The sequence below is a fragment of the Dendrobates tinctorius genome, unplaced genomic scaffold, assembly GCF_039654945.1.
Source record: "Dendrobates tinctorius isolate UK_male_01 unplaced genomic scaffold, ASM3965494v1 ptg000075l, whole genome shotgun sequence".
Taxonomy (NCBI): Eukaryota; Metazoa; Chordata; class Amphibia; order Anura; family Dendrobatidae; genus Dendrobates; species Dendrobates tinctorius.
The window spans coordinates 33,477,349-33,505,269 of NW_027361743.1; the positions used below are offsets into that span (position 1 = coordinate 33,477,349).

A 27,921-nucleotide genomic window follows, 5' to 3' on the forward strand; every position below is an offset into this window, starting at 1 on the left:
TGGAGTCAGCTGCTGCCACACACTTCTGGTGGTCACTTATCTGCCCTGAGAACTAATGGATCAGGCATGCTGAAACCCAACAGCCCAATCCTTCTCACTGCAGACGTTTCAACTAAGATTCAGTTGTAGCTTTTCAGCCACCTTATGACTAATGATAGATGAAAATAGGGGACAAGCCCACCCTAAATCAAGAGATTCAAAAACAAAAAATACACATGGGATAAAGATATTGACCCTTTTTCTTCACCACTTCACAGCATCTTTTAGGACAGATTTACGCAGATGAATCCTTTTCTCCAAACTTATAAGACACAGAGGAAAAAAAAAAGTGTACGCCATCTTTCTACAGAAAGGGTTAATCCAGGTGTGCGGATCCCGGGATCGGCAGCCCCACTTCTGGTCCTGTCCCTAATACAATAAGGAGCAGTGTCGGCACGTCATCAGTGCGGCATATGAAGGGGCCTGGCTGACTGCTCACTTCATTAGCTAAGCCAGGCTCCCTTAGTCTCAGCGGAGCACAGACAGGGAAGAGGGCTGGCTTAGCTATTGCACTTTGGAGTCAGCCAGGCCCCATCATATTCAGTGCAGGATTCGTGTCGACTGGAAACTCTTCTGTGTCGCACACATCACTAGAAGTGAAGCAGGGGGCAGATCTTGATGAAAGAAGCACTCTTCCTCCTCTCAAAGACTTCACCCTCCCAGTATATTGCAATCATCACATTATATAGCACCGTGTACTTACAACTGCTCATGTAACCTTCTCAATTATTCTCCATTAGGTCTATGACATCATATAATTAAAGGAAGAAATAGCGTGAGCACTACTGTAGAAGGTGCCACGGTAGGTGCCCACACCATGTGAGAAATACAAAGAACCTGGCACTTAATGCAGGAATCAAAGTTGGTTTTATTTGTAGTACCAAAAAACGTTTCGGTCGCCAGGACCTTAATCAGTTACGTACTGGTCGTTCAATGGGGATGTGCTGGTATTAGATAATAGTGCCGTTATATCGGCATCCAGCAAAAGTAATGATGCCCCAATTGTCTAACAGCAGTTCAGGCTGGGAGAGCGGGCCTAGACGCGGTGTCCGGGTCTACAAATGAAACCAACGTTGATTCACAGCATTAAGTTGTGTGCCAGGTTCTTTGTAAGTAAAAAAAGACAAAAAACTGACTGGCACATCCAGACTAGTGTGAACAGGTGCATACCAGGAGGCGCTACCTCCATATACAATACACAAAATAAGGGTGCACTCTATCATGCTAAAGCATGTCAATATAGAATATATGAAAATTGAACAGCAATACAGCTATGGAGTATTAAGAAAAAATATGAGACGCTTAGCATATAACTTGGCCAAATTACATCTGCCCATCAACCGATGTCAAGGTGGCCTCAAAATCTGACGGGTACCTACACTGTGTGAATACCTCTCTAAGGCTGAATTCCTGGGTGAACGTGGACACCTCTGTCAGCAATGCCTGCATTTATGGGTAAGTAGGGACCTGCTGTAGTTAAAATCACCACCTGGTGGAGGGCGGAGTGCTTGGTCAGTAAGTTAATATACAAAAGACAAAAAACTGACTGGCACATCCAGACTAGTGTGAATAGGTGCATACCAGGAGGCGCTACCTCCATATACAATACACAAAATAAAGGTGCACCAGGTGGTGATTTTAACTACAGCAGGTCCCTACTTACCCATAAATGCAGGCATTGCTGACAGAGGTGTCCACGTTCACCCAGGAATTCAGCCTTAGAGAGGTATTCACACAGTGTAGGTACCCGTCAGATTTTGAGGCCACCTTGACATTGGTTGATGGGCAGATGTAATTTGGCCAAGTTATATGCTAAGCGTCTCATTTTTTCTTAATACTCCATAGCTGTATTGCTGTTCAATTTTCATATATTCATATATATATATTAGCATGATAGAGTGCAACCTTGTTTTGTGTGTGTGTAGGTTCTTTGTATGTATGATATAAATAAAAACTGACTAGCTGAATCTTTCTAAGCACTATGTAGAATGTCCATATTCCCTGTGTGAGTCATTAGAACTACAATTCTACATCACTGCAAAGTCCCTGGCAGCCCAGCTCCTCCACCTCTTTAATGTCTGGCCCAGTTGCTCTGTTCCTCCGGCCAATGACTTTGCAGTGAGGTAGAATTGTAGTTCTAATGATGACTCATGCAGGGAAGTGAGACTTCCGGTTTCTACATAGCGTTTAGAAGTCATTTTTTAATCATGTGATGTCATATCTAATGGAAGACAGAAAAATTACCTGAAAAGAAGGGCAAAGTGAGCAACTAAGTACCCAATGGGAGGAGGATGAGTGCTTCTTTTACAAGTTACACAACTTATGCTGAAATAAGCAATTCAATTTTTCTTTGGCGGAACAACCCTTTAAAGCTCCGGGATTTGCCTTATATGAACCCGAGGGGTTTCCAACATTTCCCACCGCTGACCAGGCACAGATGCTCTTTCACACCTAGACCGGCATGTGACAAGCGTCTTGCTATGGCGAGCCAGCCTGTCGTATGGTCATGTCCTTTTAGAATAAAAGGCAGCCTGAAATTTCCCCTCTGGCTCCCCTCCTGCATTCTGTGAGGTGTTCCGGCCTTTGTCGGGGTGATCCCTGCTCCAGGCATGTGATACACCAGATACACTGACAATAGCCTAGTGTAGTACTACAGAGCAGTCATTGTCCCATCAGCGGAGTGCCATGCCGTGACGAGAATTATTGCTCTCATTTACAATCTGACAATCTCCAAGCTTCAGTTCTCGTTACATACCTGGGGAGAAATTAAGACGAGCATTGTAATCCTAGCTTATAATGCAAACCTGGAATCTGGAGACACGGACTCCACGTCGCTGCACAGCAGATCCAAAGATTACGCAGCGGCGGTGGCACGCCGAGGAAACAATGCTGCATAATGGCCAACAGGACCAAGATTAATGATTACTGGTACTTAATCTTCAGCCAGGAGGGTGGTACAGGAAAAGTCCATAAATCAGGGCAATTATAACATGCCCTTATAAAAAGCAACCAATAGTCTGGGTATCGGAGCTCCCGCTTCTCAGAAACTAATGGCTCCTTTAGACTACTGGTCTGGATCGGCCAAACGACCGCTGATATGCAAGTTGAATCAATTGGTCATTTAGTGGCTTGTTTAGCCAATCCAACCAGAATTCTTTGTGCACAGAATTATTTTGGATTTGTGGCATTGAATATCAGAATATCAGGCTATCGGCTGCACATAGCTTCTTTACACGGGAGTTGTGATGCTGAGAACAAGAGCTTTGTTCATTGGTTGATTGTCGGCCTGTTTAAATAGGCTGACGACGATCAACTGCTCCCATGTTCCCCAATTACTGGCTCATCTAAATGTGTCACAAATGGATCTGTCTGACCAGAATTGTAGGTTTGGTGTGTTACCTGCATACTGTGCCCACTCAGAAGATCAAGGGCCCCAATGTAAAATCGACAACAGGACTCACAGGCACCAAGACATGGAAGCAACGGTTACATCTCCACCATTAATATTACGCCCTGTGCTCACATTAGTCCAGCCCTGCGCCCGATATTTACAGGGATGGAACTGGATTCCGTAACATGCTGGCAAAGCAGCAGGAAAACCAAACCTTGTGTTCTAGACCAAGAATGAGGTCATTGGCGCCCTGCAGAATCACGTACCTTGAGAATTTGGCTCTGGCAATGTCTCTCTGGCAACCAAGTGCATCACTGTTGTCTTGCCAAGTGGAAGTTTTAATGCTGTATGGACCAAAGAAAAGAAACAGTATCAGAAGCAGAACACCACGATGTGGGATGGACTATAGCGAGGACCTTATGTAGGAAGCTCTCACTGAGCACCACAAGGGGCAGAACGCAGCAGCAGGTACAGCTTTACTATAGAGCCCAGCCCGACCCAGGCAATATTAGTGTTGGATTTCACAAAAATGTACATTTGTGTTGATCATTAAATACTGGATCCATGAAAACTATATTTTGGAAGATGCCACAAAGAAAGACGTGACCCATATATGTAAATAAACTATAAAGCTTGGCAAGTGACAAAGGGGTTGTCCGGTGAAAACAAGTTATCACCTCTCCAAGAGGATCTGAGTGCTGGGACACACTGCCGGACAGAACGGGCACTTATTCCCAACAGAACGGAGCATTCTCTGCTCCATTCACTTTCTATGGGGCGGCCGAGTGCAGCGCTCGGCTTTTTTACCGGTGGTGGCATAAAGAATGAATGGGGCTAGGGTTGTGTATCCAAACTAATGCTTCAGTTTGTAACCATGCAAATAAAAATCCCTCATCATGCTGAGTGGAGGGGGCTGCCTGCTGGGATCTGCCCAAATCAAAAAGTTATAATTTGTCTGCACCGCACAACCCCTTCAACAATAACACTTGTAGTAATTAGTAGTCCAGTTTTTTTAAATATTTAACCATAATCTCTAAATTTGTCATACTTTAATGCTAATACAATAGATATTGCAGAAGTGAGGACACGTCGTCTGCAAGTTAAACTCATACACTGCTATTAGCACTGTGGCCACAAGATGGCGACATTGCACTGCGAGAAACAAGGGCATAGAGAGAGCTTGTGGGGATGATAGAAGTCTTACAATGGATTAATCTCATCGGTGCAGTGACAAAGAACATATATTTTTACTATAGATTTTCAAAAATGTGAAACAGAACTGATTACACGTAGAAGTGACATCAAGGGTCTGAGGCATGTCTAGTCATTGCACTAGACCTCTCCATGCAAGAAACCTAAACAAAGCTAAATACTACACAGTGATCTGTATTGTAGAGGATGTACACAGTGGTATCTGCAGTGTGCCAAGCAACGCCATGAGGCAGCCGCTGGCAGGCTTCTTCTAGGTCTCCTTAAAGATGGCCTTGAGCATGGGAAATTGGTCACACTATAGAATTCTGCCTGCAGAGCTGTAATTTTTTAATTTCTCATCTCCATTGTGGAGTTATTAGCTTGTAAAATTTACGTTATATTTCCCCCTTCAACGAAGGAGGCTGTGGGCTGAGATTTATCTTTGGAGGCGTGTACTTTTTCCCCTGCATGAAGTTGACCAATCATATGCAGGAAGCATCAAACAGAGGGAGGAAAAGAACACCCCCCCCAGAGAATGTTAGATCAGGCTTTCTGTGATATGATACTGACACAACCCAGCTCTCCTCCCGAGGTCACATTGATCTTACTGTCGGCATCTACTGTGATTACAAGCAGGGAAAGAGGTGAAGTGATGGAAGTAGAGCAGAGCTGTGTGTCATTACAAACACCTCTGCAGCTCTTCTCTCACAGGGCAGTCAGCTTGGCTCAGCTCCGCCTTACTCACTGATCATTCTGTGGGGGGAAAGCTACAGAAGCGTTTGTACTGACCCACAGCTCTGCAGTACTACATTCCCCCGCCTGTAATCACAGAAGATGCTGACAGTAAGAGGAGCGTGCCTTCAGGAGGAGAGCAGGACGCTGTTATTACAGGTCTTAACGTATCACCCAGAGAAAGCCGGGGGACATGGTATTTCTATGGGGCATGGGTTTTTTCTTTTTTCCTGTTTATTATTGGTCAACATCATTCAGGGGAAGAAATATACATCCCAGAGACAATTTTTTGGTAACTCCCCCTTGTCTAAAGGGGAAATTAGAATATAAACTTTACAAGCCAATATCTCCCCAACTTAGATGAAAACGAAAAAAAAAAAAGTTTTATTCAGTTCTGCAGCCACTGTTCATGCTGTGACCAGCTTACCATGATCAAACTGATGAAAGGTCCATTTTTTGGCAAGGGACACTTCAAGAAGCACAAGTCCTGAGCTAAAGCTAATTTCTACAGTTGGATTTCAATAAAAAATTTTAGTGCTTGCCTTTTACCACCTCTACTTGGCATGGTCTATTGCTGAATGAGTTAACTGAGTGTCAATCAGTGAGCTCGTTCTGATGAGAGCTTATAACTATTGATGAGCGAGCGCGCTCAGTTAAGGTGCTATCTGAGCATGCTCGTGTGCTAATAGTGTGTCTTCAGCGTGCTCGAATCACCGAGGCTGCATGACAACTGCAAGACATGCAGGGATTGCCTAACAAACAGGCAATCCCTGCATGTGTTGCGGCAGTTGAACAGCCACGAGACATGCAGCAGCGAGGCCTCGGACATAATATTCGAGCGCGCCGAAGACACGATTCGCACACGACAGTGCTCTGACAACACCATATCTAAGCACACTCGCTCATCACAATTTATAACTCATTACCTCCTTCTGGGATCCTTTGAGCTTATTTATGACCACATGAAGGAGAAGTTGAACTTTGTGGTCATAAATCAGTTCAGAGGAGCTCAAAAGAAGGACAATAAGTTTTAAAATCTCCTCTCAGAATGCGCTCACTGACAGATTCTCAGTTACTGCATCCTACAGCCAGCAATAGACAGTGCAACAACAAAGGCTTTAACTGGCCAAAAGTGCAAAATTGTTAATTAAACCAAATTGGAAATAGGATTTTTTAGCCAAAAACTAAATGCATTAAAGTATAGAAAAAAGAATTTATTAAAAGCAGAAAACGGCTCATATTTTTAGTAAAGACCGTAAAATAAGACTTGGTAAAGCAACTTTTAAAGAGGCTTCAATGAAAAAAGGTTTCCCCGTACCTCCTAAAGTCACATTGCCGTGAAGAAACCGTCCTTGATAAATGAGTCTGAGAATGCACGGACTGCTGACCTGCTCCTCTTCCCAGTCTGAAAAATAAAACCAGAGCAAAGACATAATGATCAACAGCGGAACCACACTGCATCAGAGGAAATCACATTTCTACCACGTAGCATTTTGCTCCTTTTCTTAGTTTATCGATTTCTGAGAATGCCGTGAGACAACCCCCTTTGGGTCTATTAAACCTGCCATAGTGATACATACAGTGGGTACGGAAAGTATTCAGACCCCTTTACATTTTTCACTCTTTGTTTCATTGCTGCCATTTAGTAAATTCAAAAAAGTTCATTTTTTTCTCATTAATGTACAATCTGCACCCCATCTTCACTGAAAAAAAATAAACATGCAGAAATTTTTGCAAATTTATTAAAGAAAAAACTGAAATATCACATGGTCATAAGTATTCAGACCTTTGCTCAGACACTCATATTTAAGTCACATGCTGTCCATTTCCTTGTGATCCTCCTTGAGATGGTTCTACTCCTTCATTGGAGACCAGCTGTGTTTAAACAAACTGATAGGACATGATTTGTAAAGGCACACACCTATCTATATAAGAGATCACACACAGTGCATGTCAGACCAAATGAGAATCATGAGGTCAAAGTAACTGGCCAAGAAGCTCAGAGACAGAATTGTGGCAAGGCACAGATCTGGCCAAGGTTACAAAACACTTTCTGTAGTACTCAAGGTTCCTAAGAGCACAGTGGCCTCCATAATCCTTAAATGGAAGAAGTTTGGGACCACCAGAAGTCTACCTAGACCTGGCCTTCCAGCCAAACAGAGCAATCATGGGAGAAGAGTCTTGGTGAGAGAGGTAAAGAACCAGAAGATCACTGTGACTGAGCTCCACAGATGCAGTAGAGAGAAAGTTCCACAAAGTCAGCTATCACTGCAGCCCTCCACCAGTCGGGCCTTTATGGCAGAGTGGCCCGATGGAAGCCTCTCCTCAGTGCAAGTATAGAAGAACTTGGCACACACGTGAATGAGTTGCAAGTGAAAGGGAATGTTTTAATAAGATACAGTACATACAGTAAACGTTTCGGTCACAACGACCTTCGTCAAATGTACTGAAAATAAAAAATTACAAAATTTTAAAAAAATCAAACAAAGTATATACAGTATGGATAATCTTGGGTACAGATATATGCAGAAATTAGAATTATGCCGTATACCAATAACAGTTTATAGCAAAAATTGTAATACAAAATTTGATAATCACTGACACCCTGAAGGACTCAAAATTACATATACGCACGTACCTATATAATGTACTGACTGCACTTGTATATAGGGCAACCTGTTCTATAAAGAATAGATATTACGTTGTAGATGTTTGTTATGAATGCCCATACCTAAGTCACCATGTGCCCATAATATCAAAGAGGTGCTACATACCATAAGGAATAATGCTAGAGCATGGAGGGTTAATTTGTCTCCTTAAGAAGAGCTAACCGGAAGTGCTAGGGCGGAAGTGCTGGACCGCACGCTAAGGCACTTCCGCCCTAGCACTTCCGGTTAGCGGTGATTATCACCATGTATATAACACGGTCCGCGCGCACTCCTCACACCACGGGAGACAAGCGGTGGAAACCGCGTCCAGGCTATTTACCGCTCCACGTTATCACCAATGGTAAGACACCTTATTGCTGTCACACACTTCTGGACTGGCAGCATGGCGCTAATAGGTCACTTTAGTACCTCTTATTTTCAGGCTCTTCTTAAGGAGACAAATTAACCCTCCATGCTCTAGCATTATTCCTTATGGTATGTAGCACCTCTTTGATATTATGGGCACATGGTGACTTAGGTATGGGCATTCATAACAAACATCTACAACATAATATCTTTTCTTTATAGAACAGGTTGCCCTATATACAAGTGCAGTCAGTACATTATATAGGTACGTGCGTATATGTAATTTTGAGTCCTTCAGGGTGTCAGTGATTATCAAATTTTGTATTACAATTTTTGCTATAAACTGTTATTGGTATACAGCATAATTCTAATTTCTGCATATATCTGTACCCAAGATTATCCATACTGTATATACTTTGTTTGATTTATTTAAAATTTTGTAATTTTTTATTTTCAGTACATTTGACGGAGGTCATTGTGACCGAAACTTTTACTGTATGTACTGTATCTTATTAAAACATTCCCTTTCACTTGCAACTCATTCACGTGTGTGCCAAGTTCTTCTATACTAGTATACGGATTGGGATCCTACTTGTGCACCACCACTTTTGAAGTTGTGCCAAAACGTCTTTATATATTACAGTATATCTCCTTAGTGCAAGACATATGAAAGCCTGCATAGAGTTTACTAAAAAACACGACGGACTCCCAGACTATGAGACATAAGATTCTCTGGTCTGATGAGACAAATATAGAATTATTTGGTGATAATTCTAAGGGGTATGTGTGGAGAAAACCAGGCACTGCTCATCCCCTGCCCAATACAATCCCAACAGTGAAACATGGTGGTGGCAGCATCATGCAATGGGGGTGGTTTTCAGCTGCAGGGACAGGATGACTGGTTGCAATTGAAGGAAAGATGAATGCGGCCAAGTACAGAGATATCCTGGATGAAAATCTCTTCCAGAGCGCTCTAGACCTCAGACTTGGCCAAAGGTTCACCTTCCAACAAGACAATAACCCTAAGCACACAGCTAAAATAACAAAGAAGTGGCTTCAGAACAACTCTGTGACCATTCTTGACTGGCCCAGCCAGAGCCCTGACCTAAACCCAATTGAGCATCTCTGGAGAGACCTGAAAACGGCTGTCCACCAAGAAATAAAATAAGAGTTCGACTTGATGCTTCTATCTTTGCTTTCAATGGTTCATTAAAGGGTTCATGAATAAGCTGAACTCCGCATCTTGCTAAAATGTAACACGGAAAGGAAAAAGTGAAGCTCAGCTAATGACCTCAGAGCCGAGCGCTGATTTATCGGCCACATTTGACTCCCAGAATCAATGTCATGCCGTCCATGGAAGAAGAAATACAGCACAACATGACACAATTATGGACGCTGATCAGATCTGGAGAGGTTTCTTATTTCGCACATGACCTTATTGGTGACATCAGCTATCCAACAGCGGCCTGTTAGGCTATGTGCACACGTTGCAGATTTACCTGCTTTTTTTTCCGCGCGGAACCGCAGGTAAAGTGACCTGCGGTTTGGTCTGGGGTTTTGCCCTGCGGTTTCACACCTCTACTATGTTAAAGGAGTGAAACCGCTGCGGAAACCGCCCAAACAATTGACATGCTGTGGTTTGTAAACCGCAGCAAAACCGCGCGGAAAAAAAACGCACCGTCAGCACAGCATTTTTGAAAACCCATAGGGTTTCATTGTACTGTACTTGGTCTGCGGAACTGCTGCGTTTCCGCAGGGCCTAAACTGCTGCGGAAACGCAGCAGAATCCGCACCGTGTGCACATAGCCTTAGGCTACTTTCACACATCCGGGGTGTTTATTCCGGTGGCGTGCGGCGGAAAGCTGGACCGCCGGATCAGGCCTGCAGCGGTGACACCGGATGCAGATGCGGCGCCTAATCCGGCTTGGAAAGCATTTAAAGGAGCCACACCGGGGACGAGAGAGGCAGCGGTATGCGGGGGGGGAGAGAGAGAGAGATACGCGCCGGGCACTTGTGGGTTAAACCTCAGTGTCCGCGCAGGCGCTGTAGAAAAAGCCGTTCCAGCGCTGAAAAAAAAAAACGTTGCAGGCAACGTTTTTTGCTGACACCGGACGGCGCAGGATTGCAGTTTACGGCTAAAAACGGAGACGCCGCATGTCCATCCGACACAATGTGGCGATCATTAAATTCTATGTGCCAAAACCGGATCCAATTCCGTATCCGGTTTTCACACTTTTCGCCGCATCGTGCCGGATTCAAAAAGCCGGATGTGTGAAAGCAGCCTAACTCTGCTGCTTGATTCGCTCCGTCTGAACCATACACAACAGCTAGGCTGAAGTGATAGGACGACGAGGAGGAGGAGGGAGGAGGAGGAGGGGGGGGAAGGAGGACGAGGAGGAGGGGGGGGAAGGAGGACGAGGAGGAGGGGGGGGAAGGAGGACGAGGAGGAGGGGGGGGAAGGAGGACGAGGAGGAGGGGGGGGAAGGAGGACGAGGAGGAGGGGGGGGAAGGAGGACGAGGAGGAGGGGGGGGAAGGAGGACGAGGAGGAGGGGGGGAAGGAGGACGAGGAGGAGGGGGGGGAAGGAGGACGAGGAGGAGGGGGGGGAAGGAGGACGAGGAGGAGGGGGGGAAGGAGGACGAGGAGGAGGGGGGGAGGGAGGACGAGGAGGAGGGGGGGAGGGAGGACGAGGAGGAGGACGAGGAGGAGGAGGGGGGGAGGAGGACGAGGAGGAGGAGGGGGGGAGGAGGACGAGGAGGAGGAGGGGGGGAGGAGGACGAGGAGGAGGAGGGGGGGAGGAGGACGAGGAGGAGGAGGGGGGGAGGAGGACGAGGAGGAGGAGGGGGGAGGAGGAGGAGGGGGGGAGGAGGAGGAGGGGGGGAGGAGGAGGAGGGGGGGAGGAGGACGACGAGGAGGAGGGGGGGAGGAGGACGACGAGGAGGAGGGGGGGGAGGAGGACGAGGAGGAGGGGGGGGGAGGAGGACGAGGAGGAGGGGGGGGAGGAGGACGAGGAGGAGGGGGGGGAGGAGGACGAGGAGGAGGGGGGGGAGGAGGACGAGGAGGAGGGGGGGAGGAGGACGAGGAGGAGGGGGGGAGGAGGACGAGGAGGAGGGGGGGGGGGAGGACGAGGAGGAGAACGAGGAGGACGAGGAGGAGAACGAGGAGGACGAGGAGGAGAACGAGGAGGAGAAGTGGGGAAGGAGGACGAGGAGGAGAAGGGGGGAAGGAGGACGAGGAGGAGAAGGAGGACGAGGAGGAGAATGAGGACGAGGAGGAGAAGGAGGACGAGGAGGAGAAGGAGGACGAGGAGGAGGACGACGAGGAGGAGGAGAAGGAGGACGAGGACGAGGGTGAGGAAGAGGAAGAAAACTTTAAGCTATCTGCTCTGGAAAAAAAAAAAAAAAAAAAAAATCAGACGCAGGTCGTAAACCAGACATCAGCCCCAGAATGGAGAACGGCGGCTCTGCAGCATGGGGTTAGTGCAGCCCGAATCCCAGCGTGAGCGACCAAAGCAAAACTGGGATTTATCAGATTCAGAAACTAAGCTATGTTCTACACTCTACAGCAAAACGATGACAAGACAGAGGAGACGTCCTCTGAGCAGATGGTGGGAGTCTCAGCCTAAAGGGTCGTCTGGCTGTAAGTCATTGCCTATGCATGTGACCTTTACAGTAGAGGTTCATCTGCAGAGACCCCCAACAATCACTCAGAACTTATCAAAAGAAAGTTTACGAAAGTCTCTCAACATTTGCAATTATACAATAGAAAAAAAAATAAATGTACTAAAATGCTTTATAAATGCAATCCAGGGAAGAGTTATGGCATTTACATAGCTTGGCGCCACCTGGTGGTTACAGTGTATAGCATTAATAACTGGAGAGTGAATACATGCAGGGACTGAATTAACCGATCATTAATTGTACCTTATGGAATCAACCAGTGCACAGAAAGCGGGATCAAGGGGTAATCCCAGTACATGGTCCATAAGCACATATGTATTTGTAAGATGCCTATATACCCTAGATTGGAATATTGGGTGCTTCTCCTTTAAATACAGAGTACAAGCAAAACCGACTCCATCTCCTGGATTTACCTGTAACCTCAGATCACTGTTTGGGTGCAAAGAGAAAAAGAAATGAAATCTGTTTAGCAAACACCCACGGAGATGTTTGGAATAATTACTGTATGAGGACACAATGCACAAGTCTATACGAGCCCGTGCCCTCCGCCGGCAGGCTCCAGCGACGTCTCTGCCCTCCACCGTTATGGGCTGTGCCACCCATACACCAGCTCATTTTGCATATATTATAGGGAAATTGTGTCAGGACTGTCTATGATGGAGGCTGCAGGTTGGCACTGATAAGTGCTTCAGCAAAGCATTTGACAAAGTCTCTCATACAATCCTTATTGAAAAAATGACTAAGTATGGAATGAACAAGGCAACTGTTAGGTGGATTCATAACTGGCTTAGTGATCGGACCCAAAGAGTGGTCGTAAATGGCTGCACATCCAGTTGGAAGAATGTCTCAAGTGGGGTACCACAGGGCTCTGTCCTGGGCCCTGTATTGTTCAACATCTTTATCAACGATTTAGATGAAGGAATTGAGGGTAAACTGATTAAATTTGCTGATGACACAAAGCTAGGAGGGATAGCTAATACTAGAGAAGAGAGAGAGAGGATTCAAAAAGATTTAAATAAACTGGAGAAGTGGGCAGCAACTAACAGAATGGTTTTTAACAGGGAGAAATGCAAAGTACTACATCTGGGCAATAAAAATGAAAAAAGCATATATAGAATGGGAGGAATAGGGCTAAGTGACAGCACATGTGAAAAAGACTTGGGTATACTAATAGATCACAGACTGAATATGAGTCAACAGTGTGATGCAGCAGCAAAAAAGGCAAATGCAATTCTAGGATGTATTAACAGAAGCATACAGTCTAGATCACGTGAAGTCATTATTTCCCTCTACTCCTCTTTGGTCAGACCTCATCTGGAATATTGTGTCCAGTTTTGGGCACCACATTTTAAAAAAGACATCAACAAACTGGAGCAAGTTCAGAAAAGAGCGACCAGAATGGTGACCGGTCTGCAAACCCTGTCTTATGAGGAAAGGTTGCAGGATTTGGGAATGTTTAGTTTGCAAAAGAGAAGACTGAGAGGAGACTTAATAGCTGTCTACAAATATCTAAAGGGCTGTCACATTGTAGAAGGATCAACTTTATTCTCATTTGCACAAGGAAAGACTAGAAGCAATGGGATGAAACTGAATGGGAGGAGACACAGATTAGATATTAGAAAAAACTTTTTGACAGTTAGAGTGATCAATGAGTGGAACAGGCTGCCACGAGAAGTGGTGAGTTCTCCTTCAATGGAAGTCTTCAAACAGAGGCTGGACAGACATCTGACTGGGATGATTTAGCGAATCCTGCTTTGAGCAGGGGGTTGGACCAGATGGCCCAGGAGGTCCCTTCCAACTCTACGATTCTATGATTCTATGATTCTAAGGGTTTAAAACAGAATGGCTATATAGGTTTCAACACATTACAGATTTCCAAGGACCTATGTCAAAATCCTACAGGCCCCAACACCAGGATAAAGGGTTTCTAGTAGAGTTGCGTTTGATAAACGTGGTTGAAGCAGTCTTCTGTATTGGACGCTTGCGGGATGAGCAAGGACTGGGGCAGTGCTGGGAGAACGTCTACACCATCCTATAATACATAATATAGCGCTCCTCTCGTAGTATGGTATAGTCTCACCTGATCACCGGAGACCGTCATACAGACAGAATACATTACTATGAGGTGTTTGCATATGAAACCAGTCTCGATGCAGAGAGTAAACATTTTGGCTACTGAAGACGTAAACATGAGAAGATAATACATCATTGGATGTTTCTTTAGAAACGAGGCCAAGTTTGTGAGGTTTCAAATTATAGTTCTCAGTGGTGGATCCGCCGGTTACACATCACTAAACCAGTAAACTACAGAAACAGACCGTGAAGAGAGGAGAGCCGAGCAGCTCCAGGTGAATGCGGATGCTGCAGCCTAGACCCTAAGGCCGAGCTCACAACCATGGGCACTTGTGGATTATGTTCGCCTTGGACATAAAATCTTTGGTGACGGCAAATGGCAGGCATTTGTTAGCCGAGTGGCTGCTGCTGTGACCAAACCCCACCACCCTGAGGGTGGGCAAGGTAAGGGGCAGAGCATGTAATACCAAGATAACCAGTTGGGTATACTACTAGTGCCAAGGTGTGTACTGAGCAACGTATGTGGCTACGACTGGGTTAGCTCATGCATGGAGGGAAACTGAACCTGGCATCAAGCGTTACTTTTGTTCCGAAGTAACTACATTTAGGACCTAAATGATATTGTTCTGCCCTGGTGACAATTTCCTTTAAAGACTCTAAGGGCCCACAAATGTCGGTATTGATTAGGAGATGTGCAGGAGTCAAGACGTTCTGGATTCACGAAGAGGCGTGTGAGGCCATAAATCCAATTTTGGAGCAGCAAATGCAATCGCTCGTCATGAATTTGACAAGTTAAGGTCCCAAATCCCCCTGTCCTGCCCACTTTGTCAGAGATGGGCAAAAATGTTGTGAGAATACCAAAAGTCGCTAAATTTTAGCGCAGCCTTGGAGTTGAGCCAAAATGTCGTCACTTTTCAAGGTTTTTTTTTTAGCAGAATATCGACGTAAACGTTTTGATGAATTGGGCCTTATGTTATATAAATCATAGGGTAAGATGTCTTACAAAGAAGGTTGCTGACTCCAAAAGGTGAAGAAACGAGCTTCATGATGCAGAGAGGACTTATAGTGATGGGAACCCGTCTGGGCAATTCTGACCAAACTCTACAAGCAAGGTCGAAAATGTAAGAGCCAGCCATGACTCCCTGTATGAACCGCTCCGATTAAAGAAAGCACATATTTACATATAGTATAAGAAAACAAACAAAAGTAGCCAACATAGTATAGTAAAGTAGCAGCCCCCAACTGACATCCCCTACAGGAACAGTAGAACACCACATCAGCTTTCCCAGTCACAGACCTTCTCCCCACTAGTCATAGCAGCTTCAACAGTGACCACTCCTGTTAGGTTCGGCTCTAACCTGTGTGTGCACCCCAGGCATGTGATCTGCGATTACACAAGAAAAGGCAAAGAAACGGAGCCTTGAGCTACGCAAGAGATAATAATAAGAATGAAATGATGACTCCTCATACGGCCCAGGTAATTGTCATTCAAACAAGGGTGCGAAGAGAAATCACCTCTACCGAGCAACCATCACCTGAAGAAGGAACAATGGACGACATATCATCCACAGAACTGTTTTTTCATGGCAGGATACATATAGTATGAAGGGCAACTGAGTGGAAACTTGGGGGAATAACGCACCTTTTATTTCTTTCCATAAAATTTTGTGAGTTTCGGTTGTCCTCTTTTTCATGTATCCTTGGAGATCTCTGGACACTGCCGTGACACTGTTGCACCCCAACTTTGTATTGCTAGGGCGAATGCAACTGACTTGTGCAAATAGTCGTGCATGCGTCCCCCTCTCTGCTCCCAATGGCAGATGGGCGATATCCCAGAGGCAAGACTCGCATACATCATTTATGGCATACCCTCTCAGCGGACACAACATATTGGCCTGGTGGGTAAGGCCATGTACAACAATGATGACTGCCTAGATGCAGACTGTCGACTGCATGCCATATTAAATCTCTTCAGCCTTCAAAATGTAAATGAATGTTTCCATTCACTGTCAAGAAGCAGAAAACTGAAGACTTGATACACAATAATAAAAGTGCCTCTTCTATTATACAACCTTTCCCATTATAAGAATTACAGAACCTTAATAGGGGTCCGAAACGAACACTGATTTAATCCTAAATCTATATTTAATGTAATATTTCATTTGAGGATGCCCAGTGCCTGCTGGGATACTCAAATAGGATGTCAACAGGGGGCAGAGTTCTCTCCTTACAATCCGCACTGACAGTGCGCTCTTGCCAGCTCATCACTTCTCATTAGAGCCGGCGAGGGAGCGCACTGTCACTGTGCATTAAAAGTATATTGCACAGTGACAAGATGCTACTACGCAAACATTGGAATTGACAACCGACGCATGCTCAGTAGAGCAGGGACTAGCCCAGCTCCTGAAACAGACGTCACTGATGACGCTTTGTTTCAGGGTGGGGATAGGGGCTGGGGCAGTGGCCGCAGCCTCTGCCCCTTGAGGACGTCTTTTTTGGGAATCCCAGCATGCTCTGGGGGCTACTCAAATGAAATGTCCTCAAACAGTAATTTGATTAAAAACAAACAGAATAAAGAGAGGGAATGGTAGGGAATTTTTAATTAAAGTATTATAAAAGCAATTACAGAAGATTATTACAATAAATAGACATTTAGGGTTTAAATCAGTGTTCACATCATACCACCCCTTTAACTCGAGAAATAAGAGAATTTGCCAATGCTGGAAATGGATGAAGCATGTGCCTTAGGAGGAAGAATGATATCACCATCCCAGTGACATTGAATTTCTACAAGATGCTATCAATGACTGAAATTTTCTTGTAAATGCTTTTCCGCATTAACCCATTCAAGCCCCAAGCCAAAACCTTGACTTGCAGAACTGCTTCTATGAGATAAGGAGGTTAATGGACTATTTAGCTTTAATAAGCAGTGCAGAGAGCCTTGTGGGCATATAGATTTAAATGGGCATGAAATAATAATTGTATGAATTCTGGACGAGGCCAGAATTTGTAAGGAAAAGGCATCTTACGGCTTAGTCCTTCTTAGGGGATTGGTGACGTCAGGACTTGAAAGGACTTTTGGCTTAAGACCACAATATCTGCTAAGAGTCTGTATGCTCTCCCAGTGTTTGTGCGGGTTTCCTCCGGGTTCTCCGGTTTCCTCCCACACTCCAAAGAAATACTGATAGGGAATGTAGATAGTAAGCCCCAATGGGGACAGTGATGATGTCTGTAAAGCGCTGAGGAATTAATGGTGCTATATAAGCGAGTAAAATAAAAATACCGTATATACTCGCATATAAGCCGAGATTTTCAGCCCATTTTTTTGGGCTGAAAGTCCCCCTCTCGGATTATACGCGAGTCATATACCGGGGGTCGGCGGGGAGTGGGGGTGTCAGAGATCATACTTACCCCCCGGCGGGTCTCTGCAGCCCCCTGCTTCTCCCACATCTTCCTTCAGCGGTCACGTGGTACCACTCATTAAAGTCATGAATATGCACATATTCATGACTTTAATGAGTGGTACCACGTGACCGCTGAAGGAAGGAAGACCTGCCGAAGACGTAGGGGCTGCAGAGACCGTGCCAGGAGGGGTAAGTATATGCGATATTCACCTGTCCCCGGTCCATCGCTGCGCGCCGCTCTGTACTCCGCGTCTTCTGTCAGTGACGTTCAGGCAGCAGAGGGCACGATGATGTCGTTAGTGCCGCGCCGCGCCCTCTGCTGCCTGAACGTCACTGACAGAGGGACCCGGAAGACAGAGCGGGCACAGCGATGGACCAGGGACAGGTGAATATCGCAGGGGCTGGGGTCCTGAGCCAGCGGTGACACCGGCACCTGGCCCCCAGCGACGAGAGGTAAGTATGTCATTTTTTTTTCAGCAGCGGCATATGGGGGCATAATCTATGGAGCACCTTATGGAACATTTTATGGGGGCATAATCTATGGAGCATTTTATGAGGCCATAACCTTTATGGAGCAGCATATTATTCTATGGACCATCTTATGGGGCCATCATGAACTTTATGGAACATTATATGGGGCGTATTTTGTATGGACCATCTTATGGGGCCATCATGAACTGTATGGAGCATTATATGGGGCTCCTGATTCAATATTGATATTCAAAAAACAATTAACCTACTGATGTCTCAATTAGATACCAATAAAATTAAAATTATTTTTATTTTTGAAATTTACCAGTAGCTGCTGAATTTTCCACCCTAGGCTTATACACGAGTCAATAAGTTTTCCCAGTTTTTTTGTGACAAAATAAGGGGAGTCGGCTTATACTCATGTCGGCTTATACACAAGTATATACGGTAAGTCATCATCTACACAGCAGAGGCTGCTCTGAAATGAAAGCTGGAAGTGAGTGGGTGCAATACACCAATTTTTACATCTTACAAAACCAATAGACGGGAAGTAACGATAAAATAACAGTAAATTACAGTCTAGCGAAGGTAGGTCAAGCAAAACTATTTTAGATAAAAGCCATACGGATGCACGTAGTTATTTTACTCCCTAATATAGCGCCATTAATTCCACAGCGCTTTACAGACATCATCACTGTCCCCATTGGGCCTTACAATGTAAATTCTCCATCAGTATGTCTTTGGAGTGAAGGAGGAAACTGGTGGACCCACAAGAAACCCCCACAAACACAGGGAGAACATACAAACTCCGATGTAGTCCTTGGTGGGATTTGAACTCAGGACCCCAGCGCTGCAAAGCAACAGTGCTGCTACCCACTAAGCCAACGTGCTTCCCTGATAGAGTCTCAAGGTGACATTGTTAGCTCTACTTCTTTCCAAAAGCATGAAATAGCGGGAAGTTCCCACTGTATGTAGAAAAAGCCCCCCAGGCTGTGGCCTCAGCTCCAGTATATATTAGGTTGAAGGGATTGGCTACCATGACTAGTGACTGATACTATTCTAGTTTATCACTTCTTGCAAATCAATCGATACCAAAATGTGTTGGACTTCGAGAAGAATATTTCACAGTGCCCAGCTCATTCTCCTAAGTTTAAAAACTTTGTCCAGGACTACATTATTGGCAACTTAAACTTTGGATAGACAATGTCAGATTGGTGGAGGTCAGACACCTGGCACCCACCGCCAATTAGTGGACAGTACTGGCATGTTACGGCTCCGTTCACTGTAGCGGCGATTCTCAGGTACTGTACCTCAGCTCCCACTCAAGTACTGATCGGTAGCAGTGTTGGACCTCAACCAAACTGAGAGTTATCACCAATACTAATGATTGATCATTAATATTCTAGTTTTGGACAGCCCCTTTAAAGGGAATCTTTCACCCTCTGGGACATATATGACCTATAAATATGGGCATACAGGTAAGAAATGTTACACTAGTCCTACCTGTATGCTCATATTAATGGTCTTGTTGTTGAGAAATTACATATTCCGTCTTTATGCTAATGATTTCTTCCAGGCTCTGGGGCGTGTGGTACCTGTAAGAAATCCCTGCCTCCATTATACTACTACTCCCCTCCCATGTACATCGGTTATGGCCCGGAATCGTGTGCCCTGCACTCCCCTCCACAATACATACCTCTTTCTCCCTTCTGTGGGCACTGCATTCAGGGACCTTCCGTTCAGGCGACTTCAGCTCCAGTGACCTCAAATGTGCGCGCAGATAAGGTGCTCTCCCCACTTCCTCCCTGCATAGTCATCGCTATGCACACATGGTTCCTACCGATGACTGTGCAGGGAGGAATAGGGGAAAGCATATCATCGACGCACACATCAGAGGTCACAGTAACTCGCTGGCGCCTGCGCAGAAGATCCCTGAATGCAGCGCCCATAGAAGGGAGGATGAGGTAAGTATTTCTAAGGGAGTGCAGGGCGCAGGATTCCGGGGCCGTAACTGATGGGAGGAGGTAAATATTACAATGAAGACAAGGGGCAGGGTTTTCTTACATGCACCGCACGCCCCGGCGAATGGAAGAAATCATTAACAAAGACAGAAGATAAGATTTCTTAGCAACAAGACCATTAATATGAGGCATACAGGTAGGACTAGTGTAACATTTCTATTATCTGCATGCCCATAGAAATAGGTCATATGTCCGGGGGGAGACAGATTCCCTTTAAAGAAAATTGGGCTACTGTGCATTGAAATCAGATGGCTAGGCTGAAAGCAGAAACACAAAAATGTTTCGAGACAAGTGAAAGTTCTTTGGCTCGTGTAGGAAGCTAGAAAGTCTACACAAACTTTTGTGAAACCAAAGTATTGCGTTGGAGGCTAAATAGTACCTACATTAGCCAAGCGTGGTGGTGCTAATGAAGGCACACTCCGATTCGTTAGGAGATCATTCAACTGAGCGTCAGCAACTGCAGCCCAAACACCCGGGATAGTAAATTAGATGGTATAAGCGGGGATGGAAAAGGTATGAAAAGGTGGGCACTATTAGTGCTAAGTATTGACTGACCCCTTACTCAAAGTAACACAATGCTGCATTGTTCTTGACGTGTCTAGGTCCCATAGAGCCGCCCAATTCATCAATTTAAGATTTTCTGCTTTCTACATTTGAAATTTTCTTTTAAAACCAAATTTTATACTGAAACCGATTTTGAACCATCACAATCTCATAAAACGGTAAAGGCATGCATGCTTCAAGGAGCTGTCCACTTTATCCTTATTTTAACAAATGTTGTGGACAAGATTTTGTGGCACTTAAAGGGAATCTGTCACCCATTTTTAGTGATATCATGTAAAGATATCATCCAATTGTGCATCCCATAAGGATTCTATTAGGACTTTTGACTCCCCCCGACCCCACATCTTTGATGTATAAATACCTTTTTTATCTTGGTGGCGATGTATGGATTTGCCCAACTGTTAGTGAGGCATATAATCGGTACTGCGCATGCGCCGGTATCAGCGCGGTGTATGCCCCCGGAAGTGTGTTCTGCATGTGAAGACTTCCGGGGCAAAGATCGCGCTGAAAAATACCGGCGCATGCGCAGTACCGATTATATGCTTTGCCCATAGTTGGGCAAATCATACTGCGCAAGCGCCGGAGGCCTTTTCAATGCGGAGTGGGGGAGAAGGTGAATAAGCCCCGCCCATCGGACCGCAGCGATTTCCATACATCTCCATAACAGCCCACTCCCAGTTGCCGGAGATTCCTGAGAACGTGCACGGTGTGTAATGTGAGGATTCACAAGTCTGCTGTCACACAGTGTGACTGAACCCCAATCCTGGACAACCCCTTTAACAACCCCAAAGGAAGAACAGTGTTAACAAGGTATATATTAGGACATAGGATTATTTATTTTACTTTACCATTTCCTCTTAAGCTTCATTTACAAGACAGCACCCTTTATTCCTCTTGGAGGAGGACAAACATGAGGTTACTTTGGGTGTGATGTCACCCCAAGTCTTTTTGCCTTTTCCTGCAAGAATGTCATACTTGTCTATCAAAGGTTTTCCAACAAACTGCCTGCCCTTTAAAGCTCATTTTTGCTTAATTAGAGAACAGATGGTTGTGCCATCATCAATTACCAGCTGAGTCAATTAAGCCGGGGTGATCACAAGTGGACATCTACCTACTGTAATGTCATGAGTGCAGGAAGAAAACCGCCTGATATCAGCTATTCTACTTTCCATTCTGTAATTTTCCATCTAATTAGATTGCGAGCTCTTTACTACAACAATTTTGATTTCATGTCTTTGCTGCTCCCGACTATTTGTACTTATTAATCAAAATGTGATATCAAGTAAAGACAAATCGTGCCCAGAAGTGTGAGCCAGCAGCAGTGCGGGGAGATTGTGGCCGTGCTCTGCGCTAGCTGAGAGACATTTAAGCATAATTACCATGTAATTACAAGGTTTGGATCGGTGATACTGCATTATTATATGAGAAGGATAGAAGAACCTATTACATTTTTTTTGTCACCAAGACATTTGGCAAGAAATCTAAACAGCATGTGTGAAACACTTGGGTATACAAATAGATCACAGACTGCACAACAGTCAACAGTGTGATGCAGCAGCAAAAAAGGCAAATAGTTCTGTGATGTATTAAGAGAAGCATAGAGTCTAGATCACATCAAGAAATTATCTACCTCTACTCCTCCTTGGTCAGGCCTCATCTGGAATACAGTGTCCAGTTCTGGGCACCAAACTTGAATGGTGAGCTGACTGCAAAGTATGTTCAAGGAACAGTTATTAAACAGAAAAAAAGGCTAAGGAGACTGAATATTGGTCTACAAATATCTGGAGGACTGTCACAGTGTAGAGGGATCATAATTCTCATTTGCACATGGAAACACGAGAAGCAATGGGATTAAACTAAATGGGAGAAGACACAGATTAGATATTAAAAAAACTTTTGACAGTGAAGGTGATCAATGAGTGGAACAGACTGCCACGAGATGTGGCGAGTTCTCCTTCAATGGAAGTCTTCAGAGGCTGGATAGACATTTGTCTGAGACGGTTTAGTGAACCCTGCTTTGAGCAGGGGGTTGGACATGATGACCCTGGAGGTCCCTTCCAACTCTAACATTCAATGATTCTAAAATACAGCTAGGTCCTCTGTATCTTCATCCGATAATGGCATGGATGGTCTCCAAGACAGAGCAAGCAGTGAAATCTGTCAGCCAACCCTCCTGACAGCCCACATAGATGCTCGGCTCAGGCGATAGTGTATGTTCTGAACAGAGAGAGAAAAAATAAGCAACTGCTAGGCTGCTTCCGTAAGAGTCGGCATGTCAAAATCCAAGATGTCTAATCATTCTTTCCCTTCGATAGCTGAGGCGAGAGTAGGGACATCTGCATACACATTAGATTATGTTCATCCACCTTAAAATGATCAACCCACCCCTCCTGAGCAGCATATATGGGCAAGCAGGTCATAGAAAGTGGACTAAAAATTATATCTGTGCGCCGATGTCTTATCTCAGAGAAATCCATAATTTTCTTAATATGTAATGAGCCGTTAAGATCTATAGGCCAGATATAGATCTCCCTGAGAATCTGCTTCCAGAGCTTATGTTAAATGAAAGAGGCGTTACCAGTGTGAGCCATGTAGATCAGGAAAGCAGACTGTCAGTCATTACATGTCTCACACTGGTAACTTCCTTTCATTTACAATTATCTCTGGAGGCAGAGTCTCAGGGAGATCTATGTCCGGCCCATAGATCTTAACATCTCATTTACACATTAAGAAAAAATATGGATTTCTCTGGAATAAGACATCGGATCGCAGATATCAAGGTATCCTTTTATTCTCCGTCCTATGACCTACATGCACATATAGACAGCTAAGGCTAGTTTCACACTAGCGTATGGCCGAGCTGCGGAGGGATGCGGACTTCCTCCATGAAGCTCCGCCAACGACCGCACCTCCTTCGATCAGCTCCGCCTACGTCGGCATGCAGCATGCGTACCCTATCTTTAGCATTGGGTACGCAGTCCATGCCGATGTATGCGGATGCCTCCTCATGCATCGTTTTGATGGTGCGGCGAACGCACCAAAATGCAACTCGTTGCATTCGGCGCAGGTCGCCGCACCATCAAAACGACGCATGTGGTGGCATCCACATACATCTGCACGGCCTTCGTACCCAATGTTAAAGATAGGTTTGCAGGCAGTGGGCGAAGCTTCACGGAGGAAGTCCGCATCCCTCCGCAGCTCGGCCATACGCTAGTGTGAAACTAGCCTTAGGGAAGTTGATTTTAATGACAAATTCACTTTATAAGGGGAAAAACTAGATAAATCCCATACTTCAGCTCCAATTGAAGTGGATAGGAGCTAATCTGCAGTGCCAGTCAGAAGACACTAACCAAATGTGCAGAACTGTGGAGTTTAAGCCAATCTGCTGCCGGAGGTCATGACAGCTAAATTGGTGGGAGCGCCAGGTGTTGGCCCCCCAATCTCATACAAATCAGTCATCCTAGGTCAACACTATTAAAGTTGTAGAAGACCCCTTTAGTTACTGTGACTTTAAGACAAGATCTTACCAATTACGGTACTTAAATACAGACTTCCACATTCAAATATTGAGCACAAGATCCCACTATGCTAAAGATACACCATAAAAGAAAACATGAGAGCCCCAGCAATGCTCATAAGCCATCTCCATCCACAGTGACCTCCCAACAGGGCCCTCTACTGGCAGTGATTAAACTACATGCAAGCAGCCTCCCATACACCGTGTAGTTCCTGCACGGGTCACGGCCACAGTTTCCAGGTGCTACTTTCCCTTTAAGACCATACACAGGGTTTTCCTGGTGCCACACAGATATGTCCAACACGGGCACAAACAATAGGAATATTTCTATGGCAACTATAAACAGACTATACTTTCTGTATAACTACATTATTGCTTTCAACTACACTAATAATGTTAATATAGAGGCGAGCGACTGCAGTCACCTTGGAAACAAGTCATTCTCCCATCACCGCGATGTTATTAGCGATGGCTTCCTATGAGAACCTTTAGAGGTAAGGGGAGACCGTTCTAAAAAGACACAGCATCCCCTGCACATTACACCCGTCAGAGTACCGTCCGGCCCCGACACAGCTCTATGGAGCCCATGGCGACCCCACATCTCTGCCTCAGAAAACTCTGAAGCGCCCAACATCTTTCACTGCACAAAATCTCACAGCGCTGCGGTCCGGATGACACCAAACACTACTTCATGTCGCCTGGCAGGATGCCCTGCCCTACATCTACAGACGGAGGACAGCAGTGGAGCCAGACGTCAGCATCTTTAGGAGGCAGCACAAATTGAGAGACTTGCAGAAAATGATACACAAGGCTTCCTGCTGAAAAGCCAGGATCCACACAAATGGCTGCAGGAGAAACACAAAGCTCCTTAAGGCAGTGTCCCAATCTCTCCATTATAAGAACGAAAGGGGGGCGAGGAACGGGGGGCGAGAGAGCGCGCAGAGGAAAGGGGGGGCAGAGCGCGAGGAAAGGGGGGGCAGAGCGCGAGGAAAGGGGGGGCAGAGCGCGAGGAAAGGGGGGGCAGAGCGCGAGGAAAGGGGGGGGGAGAGCGCGAGGAAAGGGGGGGGGAGAGCGCGAGGAAAGGGGGGGGGAGAGCGCGAGGAAAGGGGGGGGGGAGAGCGCGGAAAGGGGGGGGGAGAGCGCGAGGAAAGGGGGGGGAGAGCGAGGAAAGGGGGGGGAGAGCGAGGAAAGGGGGGGGAGAGCGAGGAAAGGGGGGGGGAGCGAGGAAAGGGGGGGGAGAGCGAGAGGAAAGGGGGGGGGGGAGAGCGAGAGGAAAGGGGGGGGGGGAGAGCGAGGAAAGGGGGGGGAGAGCGAGGAAAGGGGGGGGGAGAGCGAGGAAAGGGGGGGGGGAGAGCGAGGAAAGGGGGGGAGGAGAGAGAGGAAAGGGGGGGAGGAGAGAGAGGAAAGGGGGGGAGGAGAGAGAGGAAAGGGGGGGAGGAGAGAGAGGAAAGGGGGGGAGGAGAGAGAGGAAAGGGGGGGAGCAGAGAGAGGAAAGGGGGGGAGCAGAGAGAGGAAAGGGGGGGAGCAGAGAGAGGAAAGGGGGGGAGCAGAGAGAGGAAAGGGGGGGAGCAGAGAGAGGAAAGGGGGGGAGCAGAGAGAGGAAAGGGGGGGAGCAGAGAGAGGAAAGGGGGGGGGGGGGGAGAGAGAGGAAAGGGGGGGAGAGAGGAAAGGGGGGGCCCAGCGTCGCAGTGGAAAGGGGGAGGGGGGGGAGTTGGCAACGGCCTGGCATTGGCTTCAGCACTGTTGTCACATTGACAGCATAGCAGCCAATCCGTGAGCTCAGTGTCTTTGATGGAGGCATACCGTCTGTCCGGTCTGAGCCTCTAAGCTCAATGCTTTTCTGCCGTGCTGTAGATGGGTTTACATCAGTGCCACATGCATAGCCAGATACAGGGAGCAGCGGTGGAGACTCACCAGGGACTCAGGGAAGGAGAGTACAGTGAGGTTTGTCTTTTTTTTTTTAAACTGTGGCTGCAGCAGAACATTGTCTGAAAGGTGATAACTCCTTTAATATATTGGAGAACAACAAAATTAAAGGAAGCGTCAGATTGGTCATGTGACAAACACGCGGTGCTCGATGAACTAATGACTATAACGAGATTAATCAATGTTTCCATCATGGTGTCCATCCTTTTTCCAGTCAAAATAGCTCTGGAGTGAGATAAAAGACTTGTTAGAAAGCTCAGCAAAAACTGTGCGTCTCCCTCTGCTTGTTTCCTCACTCTGCACTCCTCATCCCCCTACCCTCTCCATGGAGTATAATAATGTATGTAACCCCGATAACTCACTCTGTTGTCTGTTCAGTGTTGAGCTATTTAAGTCATCAGAATCTATGACAAGTTTATAAGGCAGGGGTAGGGGAAGAAGTGTCTCAGTAAAGGCCCTTTTACATTTAGCGATGCACCAGTGATCCCGACAACGATACGACCCGGTCAGGATCGCTGGTGCATCGCTAAATGATCGCTAGCGAGCTGCCACAGAGGCAGATCTCACAGCGATGCAGCAGCGATACAGCGGACGATACTTACCTTTCAGACGCGGCGATCCTGACGTCCTCCGTCCGCCTCCACACGTCGCTTGTTGACGCCACAGGAAGCAGCCGACAAGAAATGGAGCCGGCCGATCTCGCGCGATCAGCGATGAACAGCGGGGGAGCCAGTCGGTGGTAAGTATAACACATAGCGATATCGCTGCTACGTCACCAAATTGGTGACGTTATAGCGATATTGCTAGCGATATCGCTGTGTAAAACCCCCTTTATTGAAAAAAATGAAATCTCTGAAAACATTTACTATACCGTCATTATTAATTTATGCAAAGTTTGTTGAAAGTATAGTTCCATTTTAACCCTTTAATATCCTGCCACTTCAAAGCTGACTTATGGACAGGAAGACATCACTTCTGGTACTGGTGATGAACACTAGAGGGTAAGTAATGGTTATTCCTAGGTCTTAAAATATTTCTTATTTTTTTAAAAACCCATGGTAATAATACACTACAAGGATGTGTCGCAACTGGGACAAAACTGTCACTTTCCTTAAAATAAGGGAGCTGCATCAACAGAAAAAAAAATTAAAAAAAAAAAAAAAAAGGACATGAAACTGCCATTTTTTTAGTTCTGTGTAACTTGCTATTCTCATGTGAAGCAATCTATCAGCAGACAGTGATAAATTATAGGGGAGGGTCCGTCTCTGCTCCAGCTTCCTTGTTTGTCAACCTTTATACAGGAGTAATAGGGAGGTGGCTTTCTGTTATGACCAGGCAAGCTATTAGACAACGGCAGAACAGAGGTGAGGGGAAAAAAAAAAAAAAAAAAAAGTCCCAGTACCTATTGTGCTGCCAGAATGTTGATGAAGTGGACTCACCCACACAAAATGGATGGATGGCAACTTACAGAGTGTTAAAATAGGGACAGTTCCTGTACATAATAGACTGGTATGTGTGCATTAAAAGCAGTTTTAACCTGTGGAAGAGAAGGGCAGCAAGACCATGGTTTTGCATGAATGGCAGGTTTGCTTTAATAGAACTGTCTGATTTCTCCAGCAAGTACGATTAGTAAAGGGTCAGCTTGTAGACTGCAAAAACAATGTTCAACAACCGTGACGCCTGGATTGCACAGCGCATTATCAAAGTATGATCCATAAATTAGAAGCAATGGTGCGGACAACTTATTAAACGGCTAAAAATAATTAGCCGCATAGGTTGCCAATGCTTTGATGTTTCATTCAGGAAACGGGAGGGCACCATCAGCTCACTGATCATCATCATAGGTCTACACAGAGGTGGACGGCGCACAAAACTATTCCCCTAACCACAATGAAAACA

General features: G+C 45.8%; 1 protein-coding gene across 1 annotated transcript in view; it reads right to left on the reverse strand.

Annotated features, from left to right (window-relative positions):
• The window catches only part of UBL3 (ubiquitin like 3), a 168,138-nt gene that overhangs the window by 13,088 nt on the left and 127,129 nt on the right, over positions 1 to 27,921 (reverse strand). Inside the window, exons 3-4 of the mRNA XM_073583163.1 lie at positions 6,672 to 6,758; positions 3,697 to 3,774 (exon numbers count right to left, since the gene is read on the reverse strand). Coding sequence (XP_073439264.1) covers positions 3,697 to 3,774; positions 6,672 to 6,758 — 165 coding nt within the window. The remainder of the gene's footprint in view (positions 1 to 3,696; positions 3,775 to 6,671; positions 6,759 to 27,921) is intronic.